Source organism: Octopus sinensis, linkage group LG1 (assembly GCF_006345805.1).
Source record: "Octopus sinensis linkage group LG1, ASM634580v1, whole genome shotgun sequence".
NCBI classification, from domain to species: domain Eukaryota; kingdom Metazoa; phylum Mollusca; class Cephalopoda; order Octopoda; family Octopodidae; genus Octopus; species Octopus sinensis.
Window position 1 is genome coordinate 178,167,757 of NC_042997.1, and position 19,911 is coordinate 178,187,667.

Consider the following 19,911-nt stretch of genomic DNA (forward strand, 5'->3'; position numbering starts at 1 on the left):
ATAAAAACAAATGAAATACTGTTAAGCATTTTGTGGCGTACCAACGTTTCTGCCAGCTCGCTGCCTTAAAAATTGGAACAACTACCACAAGCAATTTGTCCAATGTTCTAAAGATTCTGCCAAGTTGCTGTCTTCCTTATAACAATTCTTTCAAAATTTTGTGGGAGGGGCTTATCAGTTACATTGAGTAATTAACTTGTACTTATTTTATTGACCCTGAAAGGATGAAAAGCAAAGTTAACCTCAGTGGAATTTGAACTCAGAGTGTAAAGCCAAAAGAAATACCACTAAGCATTTTGTCTGACATGCTAACAACTCTGTTAGCTCATAACCTTAATAATAATGATAAACCTTTCCTCTACACGGACAAGGCCTGAAACTTGTAGTGGAGGGTCCGGTTGATTATATTGACTCCAGTGCTCAACTGGTACTTCTTTCATTGACCCCAAAAGAAATTCTGTTAAGCATTTTGTCCAACATGCTAACATTTCTGCCAGCTCACCATCTTACTCTGTTATAATAATAACAAGGGCAATGTATGGGAGAACATTATAGGGACAGATTACAAAATATTGGGGCTTATACAGAAATCAATTGAATGAAAAAGAGTGGTGGCACGTACAGTATACAAATGTGTCCAGACAAGAACTGTCAGCTTGAACCAGATAAAGAGCTCAACAGATCAAGGATTGCTCTGATTACAAAGGACGAATGCTCTCTCTCACCTTTGTTTCTTGACCAATAGGTATATGCTAAGTGTAGGCCCATTTACACTGGCTGTTTTTGTTACTTATACCTACCTTTCAGGAAATTCACTGGAGGATAGAACTTCCCTCCTCACTCTCAAAGGATTGGCCAAAAAGTAAAAGCAATCTCCATGTACTGTCAACCTTGTCTATCGCAGAATTTCTTTCACTATTTCATGCAACCAGACAGAGGAATACTGCCTTCCCTTACTGTCTAAAGAAAGATGGTGAGATGATCTTCAACTGATTTATAAATCTCTCCTATGTATAACAGTAACAGCTGTTTGATGTAACTTCTGCAAGTCAGCAGTGCTCAAATACTGAATGAGTGTATGCAGAATGGTTTTGTCATCCTGAGAGCATTTCGGACAGGATTAGCTGATAATGCTAATATGCCTCTAGAGTTTTTCCTGAACTGGTAATGCAGCTCTTCCCAAAGCACTGCAAACTGACGATTTCCTTGAGCTGAAGGTTCTCTCAGAACAGGCTGTTCAGTTGATTCTCATTGATATCCAAAGACTCCTTGAGAACTTATCATTCTTATCTGCCAAACTGTATTGAATGCAAGGCTTGATGTACGAGCCCCTGTGTTGATCAACTGATAGAATGCTGTGACTTATTTCTTTACTGCCCACAAGGGGCTAAATAGAATACTGTGACTGCCTGACAACATTGTAGATACCAGGCAACCAATCTTGGTCTTCTCTTGACCCAGGACTGTAGCAGTAGAAAGACTTGGCTCACAAATGATGAAATCTTTAAAAAAATCTAGTAATCTTTGTAAAACCCTGCCACCTTACAGTGAACCATCTGCACAGAGGAAGTTAGCAGTATACGAGTCTTCTGACCAGTGGAATGTTTTCTTTCCTTAAGAAGCAAAAAGAGTGGACACTGAAACCAAGTTAGATGAAAACTGGAGCAAAGTACATAGTCAAATGATAGTAAATAAAAGAGGCAATATATGCATTGACCACAAGTGTCTGACAGATCTTTCAGCTTATTTCAGAGTGAGACTTGCCACTAAACTTGTAACCTAATCTTCACTAATACCCAAAAGCATCTCAAATGCATCTTAATGGAACTTAAGATACTGGATAGTATGACCTACCTCTCCATGTACTAAGTTACAAGCCTACTATCATGGTGTCAGAAACTGAAAGAAGCCATTGTGTGTGATTGTATTTCATTGTGTTGACGTGCAATTGTTTTAAATGGCATCACTGTCATACTTCCAATTTTTTGTGAAAATATGTCCAACCATGAGTACATCTTTCTTCAAAACAGGTGAAAGTTGAGAGTTAGTAGCCTGCACTTTTAACCTCAAGATTCTGAGTTCGATTCCAAGCAGTAACCTGAACAACAACAACAATAATAATAACATTGAAAAATACCTTAGGAATGAGAAACCCAGGTTCAAAATTTCCCCCAAGACACCTGAAGAAGGCTGGAGGATATATCAGCCGAAATGTTGTGTTAACGATAAACAAGATGAGGACAAATATCTGTCGAATGTAAATAATGTACAGATTTATTTTGTCCTGCAGTTAAACACCACATCCATGGTTCTTGAGTGCCTTTACAGGAGTCCACTTTGTTGCAAGCATTCACAGATCTTCAGTTAGATGATACTTTACCCTTCCTCTCTGTGAAGGACCCTGTGAAGAATAATAGGCTCTTTTCCTTCCTCTCCTGATTAAAAGATTACATACATACATATATACTCACACTTACATATAAGTGTAAGTGTATTCTGTGTAAAATGAAAACAGAACTTGAAAGTCCCCTTTGATTCTCTCTCACCAGCTGCTGTGAGAATCATAGGAATTTCAACTGTTTCGTGGTCTGCTACCACAACAGCTCCTTTATAGGATCCACTTAGCTCAAGACATCACCAGGAGGAACCATGTCCGGTTTCAGGCCCTACAACACACACTAAATAACTTTCTGATATTATGAGCTTCTGTCTGGTCCTGAAGGATCCATTGTTGATTCTGGTGGTAGGAAGAGGGAGTTGAACTCAGAATGCTTAGAGCTGAAAGATATACTGCAAAGCATCATGTCTTGGATTTGTACTTTCTCAAGTCCAAAAAGATTAAAGGTAAAATCATTCTAGGTAGAATTTGAACTCAGAACACAGAAAGCTGGAACAGAAATTGGAATGGTATTCCATTCCATGCTTCAATAGCTGCCTCTTCAAAGCCATTACACGTATGCACAATGCTCAAACATATTTTCATGCATTATATATCTACACACACACAGCTATGTATACTGTATATCTTTATATATAAAAGAGAAGTTATGTGTCTGTCTTCTATGATTTAGATTCCTAACTACTCCCACATTTTGCAGTGCAGTTTAACCAAAAGCGGGTATCTTATAGTCGTGATTCATATTGAGCCCTTCTGGGTATTAGCGCGTGTCTACGATGAGTCTACGATTTAAAAAAAAATTTACCATAATTTTTTTCGCTATTATATAAGGGAAGTAACTCTCTAAAAGTGTCTACGATGAGTTAACGATTAAAAAAAAATTACCACCATTTTTTCCCCATTTTTAATGCATTTTTTTGGCTATAACTCTCTAAAAATGCTTATATAGTTATTTCCCTTACAAACCCAAGCAACGCCGGGCGATACTGCTAGTGCTATATATATGTATACACAAACACATATACAAGCACCAGTCTATTGGAGTAGTGGTTCCCAATCAGTAATGGCTTAAAGTGTGATGATTCACCCAACCCATATCACATATACATGGTGTGGCTGTGTGGTAAGAAGTTTGCTTCCTAACTGCATGGTTCCAAGTTCAGTCCCATTGTGTGGCACCTTGGGCAAAGTGTCTTCTACTATAGCCTTGGGCCAAGCAAAGCCTTGTGAGTGAATTTGGTAGACAGAAACTGAAGCAAGCTGGCAGAAATGTTAGCACACCAGGCGAAATGCTTAGCAGTATTTTGTCTGCTGTTATGTTCTGAGTTCAAATTCCGCTGAGGTCGACTTTGCCTTTCATCCTTTTGGGCTTGATTAAATAAGTACCAGTTACTCACTGGGGTCAATATAATCGACTTAATCCGTTTGTCTGTCCCCTCTGTGTTTAGCCCCTTGTAGGTAGTAAAGAAATAGGTATTTTGTCTGCTGTTACGTTCTGAGTTCAAATTCCGCCGAGGTCGACTTTGCCTTTCATCCTTTTGGGGTCGATGTAATCGACTTAATCCCTTTGTCTGCCCTTGTTTGTCCCCTCTATGTTGAACCCCTTATGAGCAATAAAGAAATAAGAAACTGAAAGAAGCCATTGTGAATATGTATGTTTGTGGTCTTCCAACACCACCTGACAACTAGTGCTGGTTTGTTTACATCCCTTTTACATTCAGTGAAAAGACTGATAAAATAAGTACTAGGGTCAATTTATTCGACTAAAAAGTTTTTAGCAAGTGAAAAATAAAAGCTAAAAGATGTAAACACACACATTTTTCTTTTGTTCATTTAATGACTAATTTTTTCCATGGTAGCTTGGGTGTGAACGTAGAATTATTTGGAGCAGGATTTTGTGGTTGAATGCTCTTCCTATTGTTAGCCTTTACCAGTTTTCAAGTTAAGGATTTTTTTTATCCTCGAAGTCCTCGAAAATGAAGCATGACTAGTCATAATGTCAACACCAACAAATAGCAAATGTGAAATAACAATAGCCACACCTATTTCCACACACACAAAATAATTTGCATTGAATTGCTTGCAGTTTCCCTTATGAGGCACTGACCCAGAAATCAAATGGTTCTGAAACAAATTTCTTAACCACCGCCTTTCCTTTGCCTATTACATACACACATGCACACACACACACAAATCCAATATTTTAGTCAACTGAAAGTTTCATTATCACAGTAGCACAAACAACCTTCAGGGAGATAAGATTACTTAAACCATTTGGGTCAGTGCCAACAAATGATTCATGGGGCAAAATTTTATAAACCCTCTTGGGACACAATATGATACAAACTGAAAGGACTTTGAGGCTGATCCATTGGTCTGATGAAACAAATGTTGTGAATGGTTGGTCTTGAAGTGAAATAGCTAATCAGAAATCATCTTTTAGTAAAATGTATCTCGTGTGTCTCAAAAGGGTTAAATAGCTTTTGTTGTGAAAATTTTAAGTGAAACTATTAACAAAGGTTGGGGGTGAGGTGGGGGTAAGAAAAAGAAAATTCCAGCTAATAACTGGAGCATCAAGGACGATGTGTTAATTAAATAATAATCCTTTCTACTTTAGGCACAAGGCCTGAAATTTGGGGGGATGGGGACCTAGTCAATTACATAGCTTGGGCAGGAATTTTTGAGACAGTTTCTCAGCCAAATACCTTTCTTCATACCAGCTCTTATAGTCAAGACTCAACTGGTACTTATTTTATCTCAAAGGATAAAAGGAAAAGTTGACCTCAGCAGCATTTGAACTCAGAATATAAAGATGGATGAAATGCCACTAAGCATTGATGCAATGTACAAAAACTTCAGAAATATACGAAACATCAATAAAATGATGTAAAAATTAAAATCACATATTTATAGTATAGGCAAGTGTCTTCTACTATAGCCTCAGGCTGACCAAAGCCTAGTGAGTGGATTTGGTAGATGGAAACTGGAAGAAGCCCGTTGCATATATGTGTGAGTGTATATATATATATATATATGTGTGTGTGTGTGTATGTTTGTGTGTCTGTGTTTGTACCCCCAACATCGCTTGACAACCAATGGTGGTGTGTTTATGTCCCTGTAACTTAGAGGTTTGGCAAACGAGACTGATAGAATAAGTACTAGGCTTACAAAGAATAAGTCCTGGGGTAGAGTTGCTCGACTAAAGGCGGTGCTCCAGCATGGTCACAGTCAAATGACTGAAACAAGTAAAAGAGTATATATGTGTGAGTGCCATGAAATGCAAAACCTAACTGAAGTTTGGGCTCAGTAGCTTCCTCACTCCACTCCTATATCCAGTGCAGTATGTGGGGCACCAAACCACAGGATAGGCTAGTGTGATGAATATAAGCCAAGTAATAAAAAATAGAAAACATATGGGAATTCATGTTTTATAAAACATACTTGCCAGTAATTTGCCATATATAGTTTAAAATGCCATATATGTTTTCTGTATTTTATTGATACTATACACACACACTTCTCTCTCTCTCTCTGACTGGGGTAGCCATGTATTTCATCCACTGAGTGAAATCTGTTTCTATCCCTCTGCCACACTGAAACCTCTCATCATCATCTGGCATGAAGCCAGCTCACTCGATACCATTCTCCTCCTCGGCTGAGGGGATTTTGTGTTGCAAATTACATGGTGATCTCACTGGTGCCCAGTCCACTCTGTAAAATGGTTGGCAAGAAATTAATTTTCAGACATCATCATCATCATCATCGTTTAACGTCCACTTTCCAAGCTAGCATGGGTTGGAGGATTTGACTGAGGACTGGCAAACAAAATGGCTGCACCAGACTCCAATCTGATCTGGCAGAGTTTCTACAGCTGGATTCCCATCCTAACGCCAACCACTCCGAGAGTGTAGTGGGTGCTTTTACGTGCCACAGGCACGAGAGCCAGTTAGGTGGTGCTTTTTATGTGCCACCTGCACAGGAGCCAGTCCACCGGCACTGGCAACGACCTCGCTCGAATGCTTTTTTTCATGTGTCACCAGCACAAGTGCTTGTAAGGCGACGCAGGGAACGATCATGCTCGAATGGTGTTTTTAACGTGTCATTGACATGGAGGCCAGCTTGTTGCTCTGGCAACGATCTCACTCATATGGTACTCTTAGCGCTCCACTAGCAACGGATGTTAGTCACCGAGTTTGATTTCGACTTTGATTTCACTTGCCTCAACAGGTCTTCGCAAGCAGAGTTTAGTGTTCGATGAAGGAAAGGCATGCATAAGTGGACTGGTTACATGGTCTCACTTGCACTTGCCAAGGTTATGGTCTCACTTGCACTCGCCAAGAAGGTTATGGTCTCACTTGCACTCGCCAAGAAGGTTATGGTCTCACTTGTGCTTGCCGAGTCTTCTCAAGCACAGCATATTTCCCTATATAAAACAATAGGAGCTAAAAATAGAAAAGTAGAGCAGTCTACACAACAGCAAATAGAGAAGTGCTTAAAACCAGTTTGGAAAAGCAAAATCTATGTAGCTCGGGGAAGAAATATGAGACTATCAAGGTGAGGTTCACCTCAGAGGAGAAGGCTAAAAATTTCTAGACAGCTACCCTAATGACTGAGAAACTAATCCTCATCCCATAACTTGGTCGGAGAGTATTCAGAGTTAGAATACTCAACATCCCACCAGAGATAAACATTTACTGGTTAGTGGCTGCAATTCTTCTTGACATAGAAGAGAAAAATCACAATTCTGTGAATACAGAAAATATACAAGCAGAACTGGTTAGGATAGGGGATGCTGCTACCAACACAAGATGACCAGCCACGTGTGGAGGCTATCCCAGATTGCACTAAGTTTCACGTAGCTGTTGAAGGCAGAAAGCAAAGGTATCACCTGTGCAGGGTTACAAACCACCTCAAAGCCTTTTGCCCACTTCTGTAAAGTGGCTGGCATTAGGAAGGGTATTCAGCTGTAAAAACTATGCCAGAGCAGACAGTGAAACTTGGCACAGTCCCTAGGCTTACCAGCTCCTGTAAAACTTCCCAGCACATGCCAGCTTGGAAGATAGATGTTAAATGATGAGATATGTGTGTGTGGGTGTATATATATATATATATAATATATGACAATTATTCGGTAGCCAAGATAAAACTCTGAGTTTCGGATGCCGAAGTGGAAATCTACACCACCATCTCTTCAGTTATCCAGCCATCTGAACTTTTCATAGAATAATCTATGTAATAGGCGTCCATATTAAATTCTTCTGTGTGTTCTCAACCGATGTCTGTCGATTATCCAAAATAAGCTGTATTAGCTCTTAGTGAATAGTGCCGTTCAGATGGCCGGATAACTGAAGAGATGGTGGTGTGGATATCCACCTCGACATCCGAAACTCAGAGTTTTATCTTGGCTACTGAATAATTGTCACATATTATATTTACAGATAAATTCCTCTATTTACATAATATTGAGGTCTCTTTCTTTTGTTATCTTACCGTTTTTACCAATATATATATATATATAGCATGTAATGAGGGACGAGGTTATCTCTGAACTATAATTATGTTAAGAGATTTTACTTATGTATTTAACTCTTTCCTGGTACTAAAGCCACTTATCTATTTAGAGTAGGGAGAACACAATTTAATTGCTATCTTCAATCTTTTTTTGGCAAGTATATAACTCTACACATCAACACGACATCATTATTCAACAAACAGGATGTTGCAAAGTATTGAGTCAATGGCTTTCAACAAAAAATAAAAGATCCTTTGATAATGATGTTGAAGGTCGGCCAGTAAGTTAGTTTAAGAAAATTCCTTTTGAGTAATTTCTATGAAAAAAAAAAAAAGAAAAGAAAGAAAGAGGAAAAGAAACACTGAATCCATACAACTTAATCTCCAATTGAGGTGAAGCTAAAATGACTTGAAAGAAATGTTTTTTTTTTACTAAAGATCGAACATTAAAATAGATTTTAAAAAAGAGCTTTGAACATCTTGAAAGTGAACCTTGAATTAATTTTCATGTTCAAGAGAAACAGATTGATTGAGATTTTCTGAACATAGGCGCAGGAGTGGCTGTGTGGTGTAAGTATCTTGCTTACCAATGACATGGTTTAGGGTTCAGTCCCACTGTGTGGTACCTTGGGCAAGTGTCTTCTACTATAGCCTCGGGCTGACCAAAGCCTTGTGAGTGCATTTGGTAGATGGAAACTGAAAAGAAGCCCGTCTTATATATGCATATGTATATATGTATGTGTGTGTGTGTTTGTCTCCTCAACATTGCTTGACAACCAATGCTGGTGTGTTTACGCCCACGTAACTAAGCGGTTCAGCAAAAGAGACCGATAGAATAAGTACTAGGCTTTCATAGAAGTCCTGGGGTTGATTTGCTCGACTAAAGGTGGTGCTCCAGTATGGCCGCAGTCAAATGACTGAAACAAGTAAAAGAGTAAAAGAAAGTATAGGTACAGGTATGGCTGTGTGGTAAGATGTTTACTTTCCAACTACATGGTTTTGGGTTCAGTCTCACTGTATGGGACCTTGGGCAAAAGGAAGTCTTGCGAATGGATTTGGTAGATGGAAGCTGAAAGAAGCCAGTTGTGTGTGTGTGCGTGTCGCTTTATGTATGTGTTTGTCCTTCACCACCGCTTGACAGCTGGTGTTGGTGTGTTCATGTCCCTGTAACTTAACAGGTTGGTAAAAGAGACCAACAGAATAAGTACCAGGCTTTATAAAAAATAGTAAGTACTGGGGGAGATAAGTTCAACTAAAATTCTTCAAAGCAGTGCCCCAGCACAGCCACAGTCTAATGACTGAAACAAGTAAAAGATAAAATCCTCTGACCTTTCAAAGTATTAAGTATTCCATATTCATGAGTATATGTATGAGAGAAATAGAATATGTGTGAGTAAAAAAGAAGTGGTGGCGGGTATGCAGAAATGCTTCTTGTTCAATACTTTTACAGATTCAGCTTGTCTAGCATGTGATCAAGCTGGGGCACTGCTGTAAATCTATGCAAATAACCACTAAGACAGTGAATTGCCAGATTTGTTATCGTGTTGAATAGAATGCCTTGAGGTATTTGTTCTGACTGTGTTCTGGGTTCATGTCTCACTGAGGTGAACACTGCTTTTCACTGTTTTGATATTGATGGAAAAAAAAAAATGCACCTATCCAGTATTGTGAATTGGCAGAGCTGTTAGGATGTCAGATGTTTCGCAGCATCTGTTTCGTTTTTTTTTGTATTCTGACAACAATACCTGCAATGACACATGCCGGACTGTATGAGTGCAGGTTGGTAGCCTTTCCCTTGGATAAAAATTTGTATAACAGAGAATGGATACTTGCATGCATGAACATCAGCCAAACATGCTCAAATCTTGATCAGGTCTAGACATACATGTGCAGATGCATCTTGACTGATGGATACCCTATCATCATCATTTAGTGTCCATTTTCAATATTGGTATAGGTTGGATGGCTTGACAGGAACCAGTGAACCTGAAGACTGTGCCAAGCTTCAGTATAGCTTCTATGGCTGGATTATCTTCCTAAACACCACCTGCTTCACAGAGTGTACTGGGTGCTTTTAATATGGCATCAACATTAGTGTGGTCAGCAAGCAACACAAAAGAGAATACCCTGACCATTGAACTGAGGTGGGTGTAATACTGAGGGAGGAGTCATTATGTCAAATGATGATAGTGTGTGTGTGGGTGATACTGGTGTCACATAACTGGCATCCGTGCCAGTGGTGTGTAAAGAGCACTCTTTGAACATTGGATCTCATGGAGGTGATGACAAGTGACCGAGACCGTTGGTGATAATTTGTGCTTGAGAAGACTCGTTAAGCCAAGTGAAATTGTAGTTGTGGCCAATACTGGTGTCATGTAACTGGCAGCTGTGCCGGTGGCATGTAAAAAGCACTCATTACACTCTTGGAGTGGTTGGCGTTTGCAAGGGGCATCCAGCCGTAGAAACCATGCCAAATTGGACTGGAACCTGATGTAGCTCTCCAGCTTACTAGTTCCAGTCAAACTGTGTAACCCATGCCAGTATGGAAAGTAGACACCATATATATATACATACATACCAGTGTCATCCAACTAAAGTACAAATATATGGGAAACTACCACCTGTATCATCTCTTGTGAAAGGTAGAAGTGTCCAGTTTGCTGGACATTGTTGTAGAGCTGAAAACAAGTCAATTTCTACACTTCTCCTCTGGAAGCCATCTACTCGCGATACCAGAAGGCGCACACTCTCCCACCCTGATGTAATCTCCAGGGATACGAGCATCCAGCAACAGGACCTCCGTAATGCTATGATGGACCGTGAAGTCTGGTGGAGCATGGTAAATTCTATTGTCTTGACCACGGTCGAACAATGATGATGATGATGATGATGATATATATATATATATATATATATATATATATAAGCAATACATTAACTGAAGCTAACATATTCAGTGTACAACAGTATTCCATTTCTTTACAGCCATTAAATGGAGATTTTTATAGAAGTTACAATAATTTTTGAAAAATAAAATAAAGTTAGTCATATTACTTATAGAACATAACGTTAAATTTTCGTTGAGATATGAAGTCACAAGTTGAGAGGTTAATGTTTGGTAACTTATTTATGTAGGTATTGTTCTTCACAGATAAAAAAGATTTTTTTTTGACATTCATTTCATTGTGCTAACATGAGTGTAGTTGTTTATTTGTTGACTTAATTATTTTTACGCTGTTCTCCCTTAATCATAACAATTCAACTGTGAAATCAGAAGGACCTTTTTGGTTTGAACGGCAGTTTTTAACATAATTTCTAGGTAACTAAAAAATTTTAAACTTCGTATACTGGTAGAATGTGTTTATAAAACATCATTTTCTCTTGGTTTTCTTGAGAAAATTCTGTAGTTTGTAACATATTTCGTCTTTAATTTCTTGCATTTGGGCAATTTTAACCAATCACTGGCGTCTATTGAGTTAAAAAGCATTCTGTGCCGTATGAATATGTCCCTCTTTTAAGAAACAGATTGGGTTTATTTACATTTGTGAAGAAAAAAAAAAGATACCCTTCCCCCACCCCTAACTAATTATGGGTGACAATTTCATATGACACCGCTAGAAAAAACTGCCATTTTCTCTAGCGGTGTCATATGAAATTGTCACCCATAATTATGACCCTAGAATCGATCTATTGCATTTCAATCTATTTTAGATTTAGGGTTAGGGTTATTAAAGACGAAATATGTTACAAACTACAAAATTCTCTCAAGAAAGCCAAGAGAAAATGATGTTTTATAAACACATTCTACCAGTACACGAAGTTAAAAAATTTTTAGTTACCTAGAAATTATGTTAAAAACTGCCGTACAAACCGAAAAGATCCAATCAGAATATAACAGCTTATATTCAGGCAAATAAATTAGTCTAAACAGAGTTATGTACCTTGTTCAAGAGCATAGCAAACACAAAGTCCATAGCATAAGAATAGTGGAAATAAAACTAATAGAAAATATTGACGGGAAATTATGCTAAAAATCGAAATGAAAATAACATTTTGCTTTTTTATACTGATAAATTATATTAAATAGAGTAACTTCCAGAATAATGAAATCATACAAAAGACACAATAGGCTGAGTGTTTAAACCATAAATCAAGTGGTTTGATTTATTGAAGTATGTTACAGAAATTACGAAGTTGGCTGCCTTAATGCATCATCATTCCTATCATCTTGTGTAGGATGTCAGGACTACAGGTTTCAAATGAGCATAAACGGAAAGCTAACAAAACCTGCTAGCTTTCACTTAAATTTTATGTATTACCCTTTTGTGGCCATATTTCTAACAAAACACATTGCCCTATATGCTTCAATTAATTTTGAAAATAATGAAAAAAAATTACAGGAATTAAAAAAAAAAAATTAATTTACATTATTAGGGTATGTTTAGAACATCAGTTATTGAAAGTTTTTTTTTTGATATAAAATTATGTTGGAAGGTTTTTTTCTTTTATTTAAATACGAACATTTTAAAATGGGAGGTTTTTGTTTTGTAGAGCCAGAGACCGTCTTAGGGACTTTTATACCAAAAGGATCAAGTAGGTTTAGTTTTGCTTGTATATCATCCATCAAATGTTTAAGGACTGAAGTCAGTGGGTTACTTACATACAAAAACCTTGTCTGGAACTCACAGCAATTTAACCCAATTAATTAAATACATTTTCAGTTTAATGTACCTGTTGACGGACTGAATACTTGTTCTCTGACCTAAGAGAATAAATCTAAGTTGGGTGCCACAGCTGCAGACAAGAACTGACTCCAAGAAATGGTAACTCTGAAACCATAACATGAGTTGATTTTAGTAGCAATGCAAAGTTTTAAAATATTAAATTAAAAATCCATATGTTATTAATTAATTGTCCTTAATGTTGCTCTCTGCAAATGTTTTTATTATTATTATTATTATTATTATATATTATTATTTCTATTATTATTATTACTTATAGGCTGTTCAGGGGCCTTACTTGCTTGCTTGCCCTTTGGCTGCAGGGGCCAAAGGATAAATTGAACATTTGCTATACAGGTGTACCTTCTCTAATATACATATTTCCAAAAGAGATAAGCACTAATTAGCAAACATTTTCTATCACAGTCAATATTCATTTTTAGAATTAACCACGGGGGAGAAAAAAAAAAAAAAGATCCAAATTAGAAGAAAAAAAAAAATGAAAAATTAGGAATGAAAGATAGATTTTTCTTACGGAACAGCAGAAAATTGCACATTTACGATAGAGTATTTCAGTTGTAGGTAAAACTGCTGTTACCAACAACTGATAACAATTGCATAGTTTTAAACTGTATACAATAAGAGGTGGCGGGTTGGGAATCAAAAGATGTGGTCAACCAAAGTAACTAGGTTTTAAAAACATAACAAGTTAACAAATAAAGGAGAATTAAAATACTTGTTAAGAAGAAGTTTTAAAAAAAAAAAAGAAAAGAAGGAAACTCCAGGAATTTAGTTTATATCTTTGGTTGTAGCTTTTGTTTCTTGGATTTTAGTAGATTTAGTAGTTATTTTGTATCGTTTATCTTAGCTTTCCATTTTTCAACAAGCAAGTGTTAAGGAATACTAATTAGGATACAGAAATTAGTTTAGAAAATTTAAAAAAAAAAAAAAAGAAAGAAAGTGGGGTTAAAAAAAAAAACAAACAACAGCTGAAAACTAAATTGCCACTGTGAACATTTTGTTTCTTCGTTTTATCTAGTTTGAATATAGGTAAAGTCAATCTATTCAAACCTCAAAAGCCAGGTAGATAATATATTTATTGCTGCAATCATAAGACATCCAAACATAGCCATAGTAACATACATACATACAGTATATGAAAGATGCATGCAAACAAGAGATGTCCAACAAGGAGAATATGCAGACCTTAACTTTTGAAATAATGGACGTAAACATTATTTCTATGCGAGAAACCATGTACAAGATATCTTTGTCTACCTGTTGTGTAATCATGGAGGTGTGTGATTGGTGAGGACACAAAAGAAGAAGCAGCAGCAGCGGCCGCAGCAGAACTGCTTACAGGAGGAGGAGGAGGGGAAGGAAGAGCTAGTGTCGACGTGGCAGAATCAGAGCTTTCATTGTTAAAGTCTGTACAGTTATCATTACCATCACAACCATCAATTTTACTTGTTCTTTGGTTGCAGCTGCCACTACTGCTGCTGCAACTGCCACTGCTATTGCAGCTGTTCGGGTCGTCCATGCCATTACTGTCTTCGGTGCCGAGCGGCAGCAGCTCTCGTGAAAGGTTAATCTGAAGAGGCAGGTTCGGGACATGCTTTAAATGCTGATATACGTCCATGTCTGCACGCACAAATAGAGTGATACCAGCGCGATAGGCGGCTGGAATACGGATGTGTTGAGTAAGTTGTGGTCGATAGCCAGGGACGCGAGGCATGCTAGCTTCACGAAGTACATTGACTACTTGACCTGAAAGAAAAAGGATAAATGAATTTAAAAACAAACAAACAAACAGAATTTAAATATGAAATATTGCCAGTAGGGGTAAAATCCACATTTTGGATAATGCAGCCCACCTACTAAAAATAAACTATTTATCAAGCAAATGAAGTTACTATGTGATTGCTTGACCTGCTAGAATTATCAGCAAAATCCCCTCCAAATTACATTGAAGACCCACCCACCACAACAGAATTGAGATTCTAAAACCAAGTTGCCACACAAAAGGCATTGATGTGGGTGCTGGTGCTATGTAAAAAGCACCTAGTACACTCTGTAAAGTGGCTGGCACTAGCAAGGGTGTCCAGACATAGGAACCAAGCCAAAACAGACCATGGAACCTAGCACGACCCTAGCCTTGCCAATTCTTGTCAAGCCGTTCCAAACCATGCCAATATGGAAAATGGATGGTTGATGATGACGTTGATGATATCTTGGAAAAAAAAAAATAAAAAGAAAAAAAAGAAGAGAGAGCTGCCTGAACAAAAACTGGATGGTCACAGGTGGGATGCTGTCGATAACAGTGCTGACCTGGGGTTAAACAGCAAATACTTGCAATATATGCACCTCTTACAAGGTTCTGCAAGGAATTTATAATGTAGTTAAATGAGATTGTGTGACATTCATACTCTTCATAATTATTAGTAACACTTTTGAAGAGAAAGCACTAAAAAGGGGAACTGAAACCTGCTCACTGGGTCAGTAAGCCAGGTAGAGTGATGGGACTGCATGGCTGTGATGTTAAGAAACTTGCTTTGCAAACATGTGACTTTAGGTTCAGTACCAGAGTGTGGCACTGCACCTTGAGCAAGTCACTTCTGTAGTAGCTCTGAGTTGACCAATACCTTGTTAGTGAACTTAGTAGATAAAAACTATGTGAAAGTCCATTGTATATATATATATGTGTGTGTGTTATGCCAACACCACTTGACAACTGGTGTTGGTTTGTTTATGTTCTTTTAACTTTTTGCAGTTTGGTAAAAGAGATTGATAGAATAAGTAGCTGACTTAAAAAAAAAACAACATAAAACTAAGAACTGGGATGGATTTGTTTGACTAAACCCATCAAGGCAGTGTCCCAGCATGGCTGCAGTTCAATGACTGACACATATATAATTTTCTTTTCTACTCTAGGCACAAGGCCTGAAATTTTCAGGGAGGGGGTAGTCGATTAGCTCGACCCCAGTGCACAACTCGTACTCAATTTATCGACCCCGAAAGGATGAAAGGCAAAATTTACCTTGGCGGAATTTGAACTCAGAACGTAAAGACAGACAAAATACTGCTAAGTATTTCGCCTGGCGTGCCAACGTTTCTGCCAGCTCGCCGCCTTATGACACATATATAATTTTTCGACTTGGAACTTATTGCAAAGCTGCAGGATCAGCAACATTTTTTGTCTTCCCATTGAGGGAGGCAGCAGGGGGTCAGTTCAATTTTTTTTTACTATCTAACCTCTTTCTTTCTCCCTCTCTCTCTCTTTTTCTGCTGATTGTTTTCAACCATCACCATCATTACCACAACACACCATTCAGACTTCTGATACCACCACCATCAATACCTTTCATCTTGTCTGACCACGTGAGTATGGAAAAGTGGACATTAAAATAATACTGATGATGATGGCATGTATACACGTACATGCACACATACACATATTCTCGCATTTATATTGAACATTTTGAGCAAGGCAATATGCATCCAATGAACCAACCATTATGAAATCAGGAAAGAAATTAAAAGGTCCAAAAACAGAGCACAGTACCTAATACATTCATAGTTCTCCACCGATGGGGTTCATCATGACACATTAAATTGGACAAGTTAGTGTCTTCGTGGAAACGGCTGATGATATCTTGTCGCTTGATCAACAGAACCCTATCACTTGTTAGTTGTTGCATTAAATGTTTTTCACTCACCAATTTCAAAGGGTTTGTCATGTAAGCACCTGAAATGACAGTGTTCGCATTTTATTAAAATAAAAAGGAAAATAATAAAACAAACAATAGTAAAAGTCAAAATTATTTAACGTGAATGCTACAAACAAAATAGCTATCTTTTGTACATTATTTATATTTGATGGATATTTGTCCTCATCTTGTTTGTTGTTAACATGTTTCGGCTGATACACCCTCCAGCCTTTATCAGGTGTCTTGGGGAAATTTCTAATCTGGGTTCTCATTCCTAAGGTATTTTTCAATATTATTATTATTATTATTCAGGTCACTGCCTGGAATTGAACTTGGAATCTTGGGGTTAGTAGCCTGTGCTCTTAACCACTATGCCATATGCCTGTGGGAAATTAATAAAGTGAATTTTAGGGCTTATAAATCTAATATTTTCTAATCCTTCCTTAATACCGGTTCCCATATGCTGCTAATATCTGCACTCGGTTTGCTTAGGAGGTTGTTGTGTTCTAGCATATGTGCTGCTGCTTTTAGTTTTCATACTTTTCAGTGGTGTTCTCTGTCTATTATTTTAATTTCATCTCACATGATCAGCTATACCCGATTTATGAATATCTCCTCGTGTCACAGCTTTGCGATGTTCGTCTACCCTCATCTCTTAAATTATAGAAGTGTGAGCTATCCTTTGTATCATAATATATATACATATATATGATGCCAAGTAAAAAGCATCCAATCCACACTGTAAAGAGGTTGGTGTTAGGAAGGGCATCCAGCTGTAAAAACCCTGCCAAAACAGACACAAAAGTCTGGTGCAGGCTCCTGCCTGGTCAGCTCCTGTCAAAATGTCCAACCCACGCTGGCATGGTAGGCAGATGTTAAAGATGATGACGATGATATCATTGACAGTCAAATTATTGCGTTTTTTTTTTATTTGAGATAAAATCTCTTACAGAAAATGCTGTGTTAAAAAATGCAATGTATATCAGAGAAAGAAGAAAAATCGTCTTAGCAATGGATAGCAACAGTGTCAGATGCATTTTGGCTTTCTTGGGCCTTATTATTGACATGTACTTGTAGCTACATGCCAAGGCGAGATCTGTCAACTCCAACAATACATTCGCTGGTATTGAAAGTGGCTTCTGGGTTGAATAAATAATCCAGTTTATGCAACTGAAAGTGAAGGCGCATGGCTCAGTGGTTAGAGCGTCGAGCTTACGATCGTGAGGTTGTGAGCTCGAATCCTGGACCGGGCTGCGTGTTGTGTTCTTGAGCAAGGCACTTTATTTCACATTGCTCCAGTTCACTCAGCTGTAGAAATAAGTTGTGACGTCACAGGTGCCAAGCTGTATCGACCTTTGTCTTTCCCTTGGATAACACTGGTGGCGTGGAGAGGGGAGGCTGGTATGCATGGGCGACTGCTGGTCTTCCATAAACAACCTTGCCCGGACTTGTGTTTAGGAGGGTAACTTTCTAGGTGCAATCCCATGGTCATTCATGACCAAGGGGGGGTCTTTAAAAAAAAAAAAAAATGCAACTGAAGCAGCATCGATTTAAATTACCGCCTATATATCATACTCAGTGAACCGCAAGCTTGAGTAATAATAATATACTTGCAAAACAGGCAAGGGTTGGGGGAGACAGGAAGAGCATCTGGTTGTAAAATACTACCTGAGATAAAGTACCATTTCCAATGTGTACCAGAACAAGGAAAAGGTTGCAAAATGAGTGCATGAATGAACAAATGAACTAATCAATAAGTATTCTCACCCTTTGAACTAACACCATAGATCATTTGATGATGCCAGGAGTCTGGGATCGCCCAGCCAGGTTGAACTGCCTTTTGGATATTTAAAGTAGCAATAGGTACTGCATCTGAAATAAAATATAAACAAATGGTTTTTTTAATAATAATAATAATAATAATAATAATAATAATAATAATATAACTTTAATAGTATAATCACAGAGTACCAGCCACATTTAAGTTATAAGATCTGTGTGATCTAAATGCCCTGTTCTCAGTTCAGAGTTTAAATCCCATTTGAGTTGACTTTGCTTTTCCTCCCTCCAAGCTGGATGCTAGATAAAATAAACACCAGTAACATATTGCATCCACCACAAGTGCCATTCTTTGTTACGGTGTAGTTGGCTTGTTTGTTTCAATGACCATGAGAGCTATACCAGCAGATAGCAAGCAGCTGGGAGGGCCTCCAAAGCTGCACAGGTCAAAAGTTAGAGGTCAGACTAAAATAGACTTCCTCTTCCTAACAATACTACCAAGAAAAATAAGCAAAGTTGTCAATATTAATTTAAAGCCAACAAAACCTGGGAAAAGAAGGCCACCTCTCAGCTGCATTGAAATCCAAAAGGATCTCCTGCTTTACATGTCATGTTCTGACATGAATCCGCAAGGGAGGTATAAGAGAGCTCAAAACAGCTGGAGGCAGACTCACTAAAAACAGCTGGAGGCCAGAGGGGTCCATCTGGATAAAAACAGAAAGCTTGAAGTAGAGAAAAGTGAAGAAAAGTTATTGCTAGCCTGTGCTCCATATGGAATGAAAGGCTTAACCCTTTAGCATTTAAACCAGCCTGTGTCCAGGTAAGTTCACTGTCATCAATCTACCACAGGGAAAGGTCACAGTCAACAATCCATTGCAGGGAAAGTTCACCGTCAACATTTCACCGCAGGGAAAATTCACCGTAGGGAAAATTCACTGTGATCAATTCACCACAGGGAAAGTTCCCTGTCATCAGTTCACTTTTTTTTTTTTTTCTTCAATAAAATAGTTTTTGACTATTAATGGTGAGATACTATGGATAATTTTCTTGGTAAACTCTTCTTGCAGTGAACTTTCCTCAAGGTGAACTTTCTTTATGGTGAATTGATGGCAGTGAACTCACCAGTAATTAAAGTATCCATATCTGGCCCAAATTTTCTACCTATTTTATGCACAAGCTGGTCAAATCTAACCTCTTACACCTATTCTACAATGTCATCCTAAAAATAAGCATTACGTCTGACAGAGTAAGCTGAATGCTACAGGGTTAAGTGAAGTGAAGTGAACAGTGTACAACTAACTATATCCTTTCCTATAAAAATCTGTGGCTTTGTACTAAAGCTAGAAACCCACTGTACATTGCAAAGTGCAGTGTGGTTTTGAGTGCAGTATGATAGAGATGTGAAATAGGAGGGCTGGATTTTGTGGTCTCATTCTTCAACAAACTATCAACATTCCACAGGTCTGCTGAAGCTGGACTGACTAGCGTGACACAAGAGACGTTACTGTAGTTATGGACTAATGATTCAAGTAGAGAAATGGTAGAAATAGACATAATAAACTTAGTAAAGGTACATAATTTATTAGAACATAAACTGATGAAACTGTGGATCAAGTGGGATTAGTCCAACCAGAGAGCAGTCAACTCCATGGATCAGATGCAGAACTGTTGAACCCATAACAACAGAAGAATACATGTGATGATGATGACAATGGGAAAACAAATATCAAAGGCCAAATGGGGATATTTAAAAAAAAAAAACATTCGAGTGAGGTCGTTGCCAGTGCCGCTGGAC

At 38.0% G+C, this 19,911-nt stretch overlaps 1 protein-coding gene across 2 annotated transcripts in view; it reads right to left on the reverse strand.

The window, feature by feature from the left end:
* Nucleotides 1-12,040: 12,040 nt before the first annotated feature.
* LOC115209365 (serine-rich adhesin for platelets) overlaps nt 12,041-19,911 on the reverse strand; it is an 82,178-nt gene continuing 74,307 nt past the window's right edge. For both annotated transcript variants that reach the window (XM_029777751.2, XM_029777743.2), the window contains exons 7-9: nt 18,105-18,209; nt 16,193-16,375; nt 12,041-14,397 (exon numbers count right to left, since the gene is read on the reverse strand). In XM_029777751.2, coding sequence (XP_029633611.1) covers nt 13,838-14,397; nt 16,193-16,375; nt 18,105-18,209 — 848 coding nt within the window. In that variant the 3' untranslated portion in view covers nt 12,041-13,837. The remainder of the gene's footprint in view (nt 14,398-16,192; nt 16,376-18,104; nt 18,210-19,911) is intronic.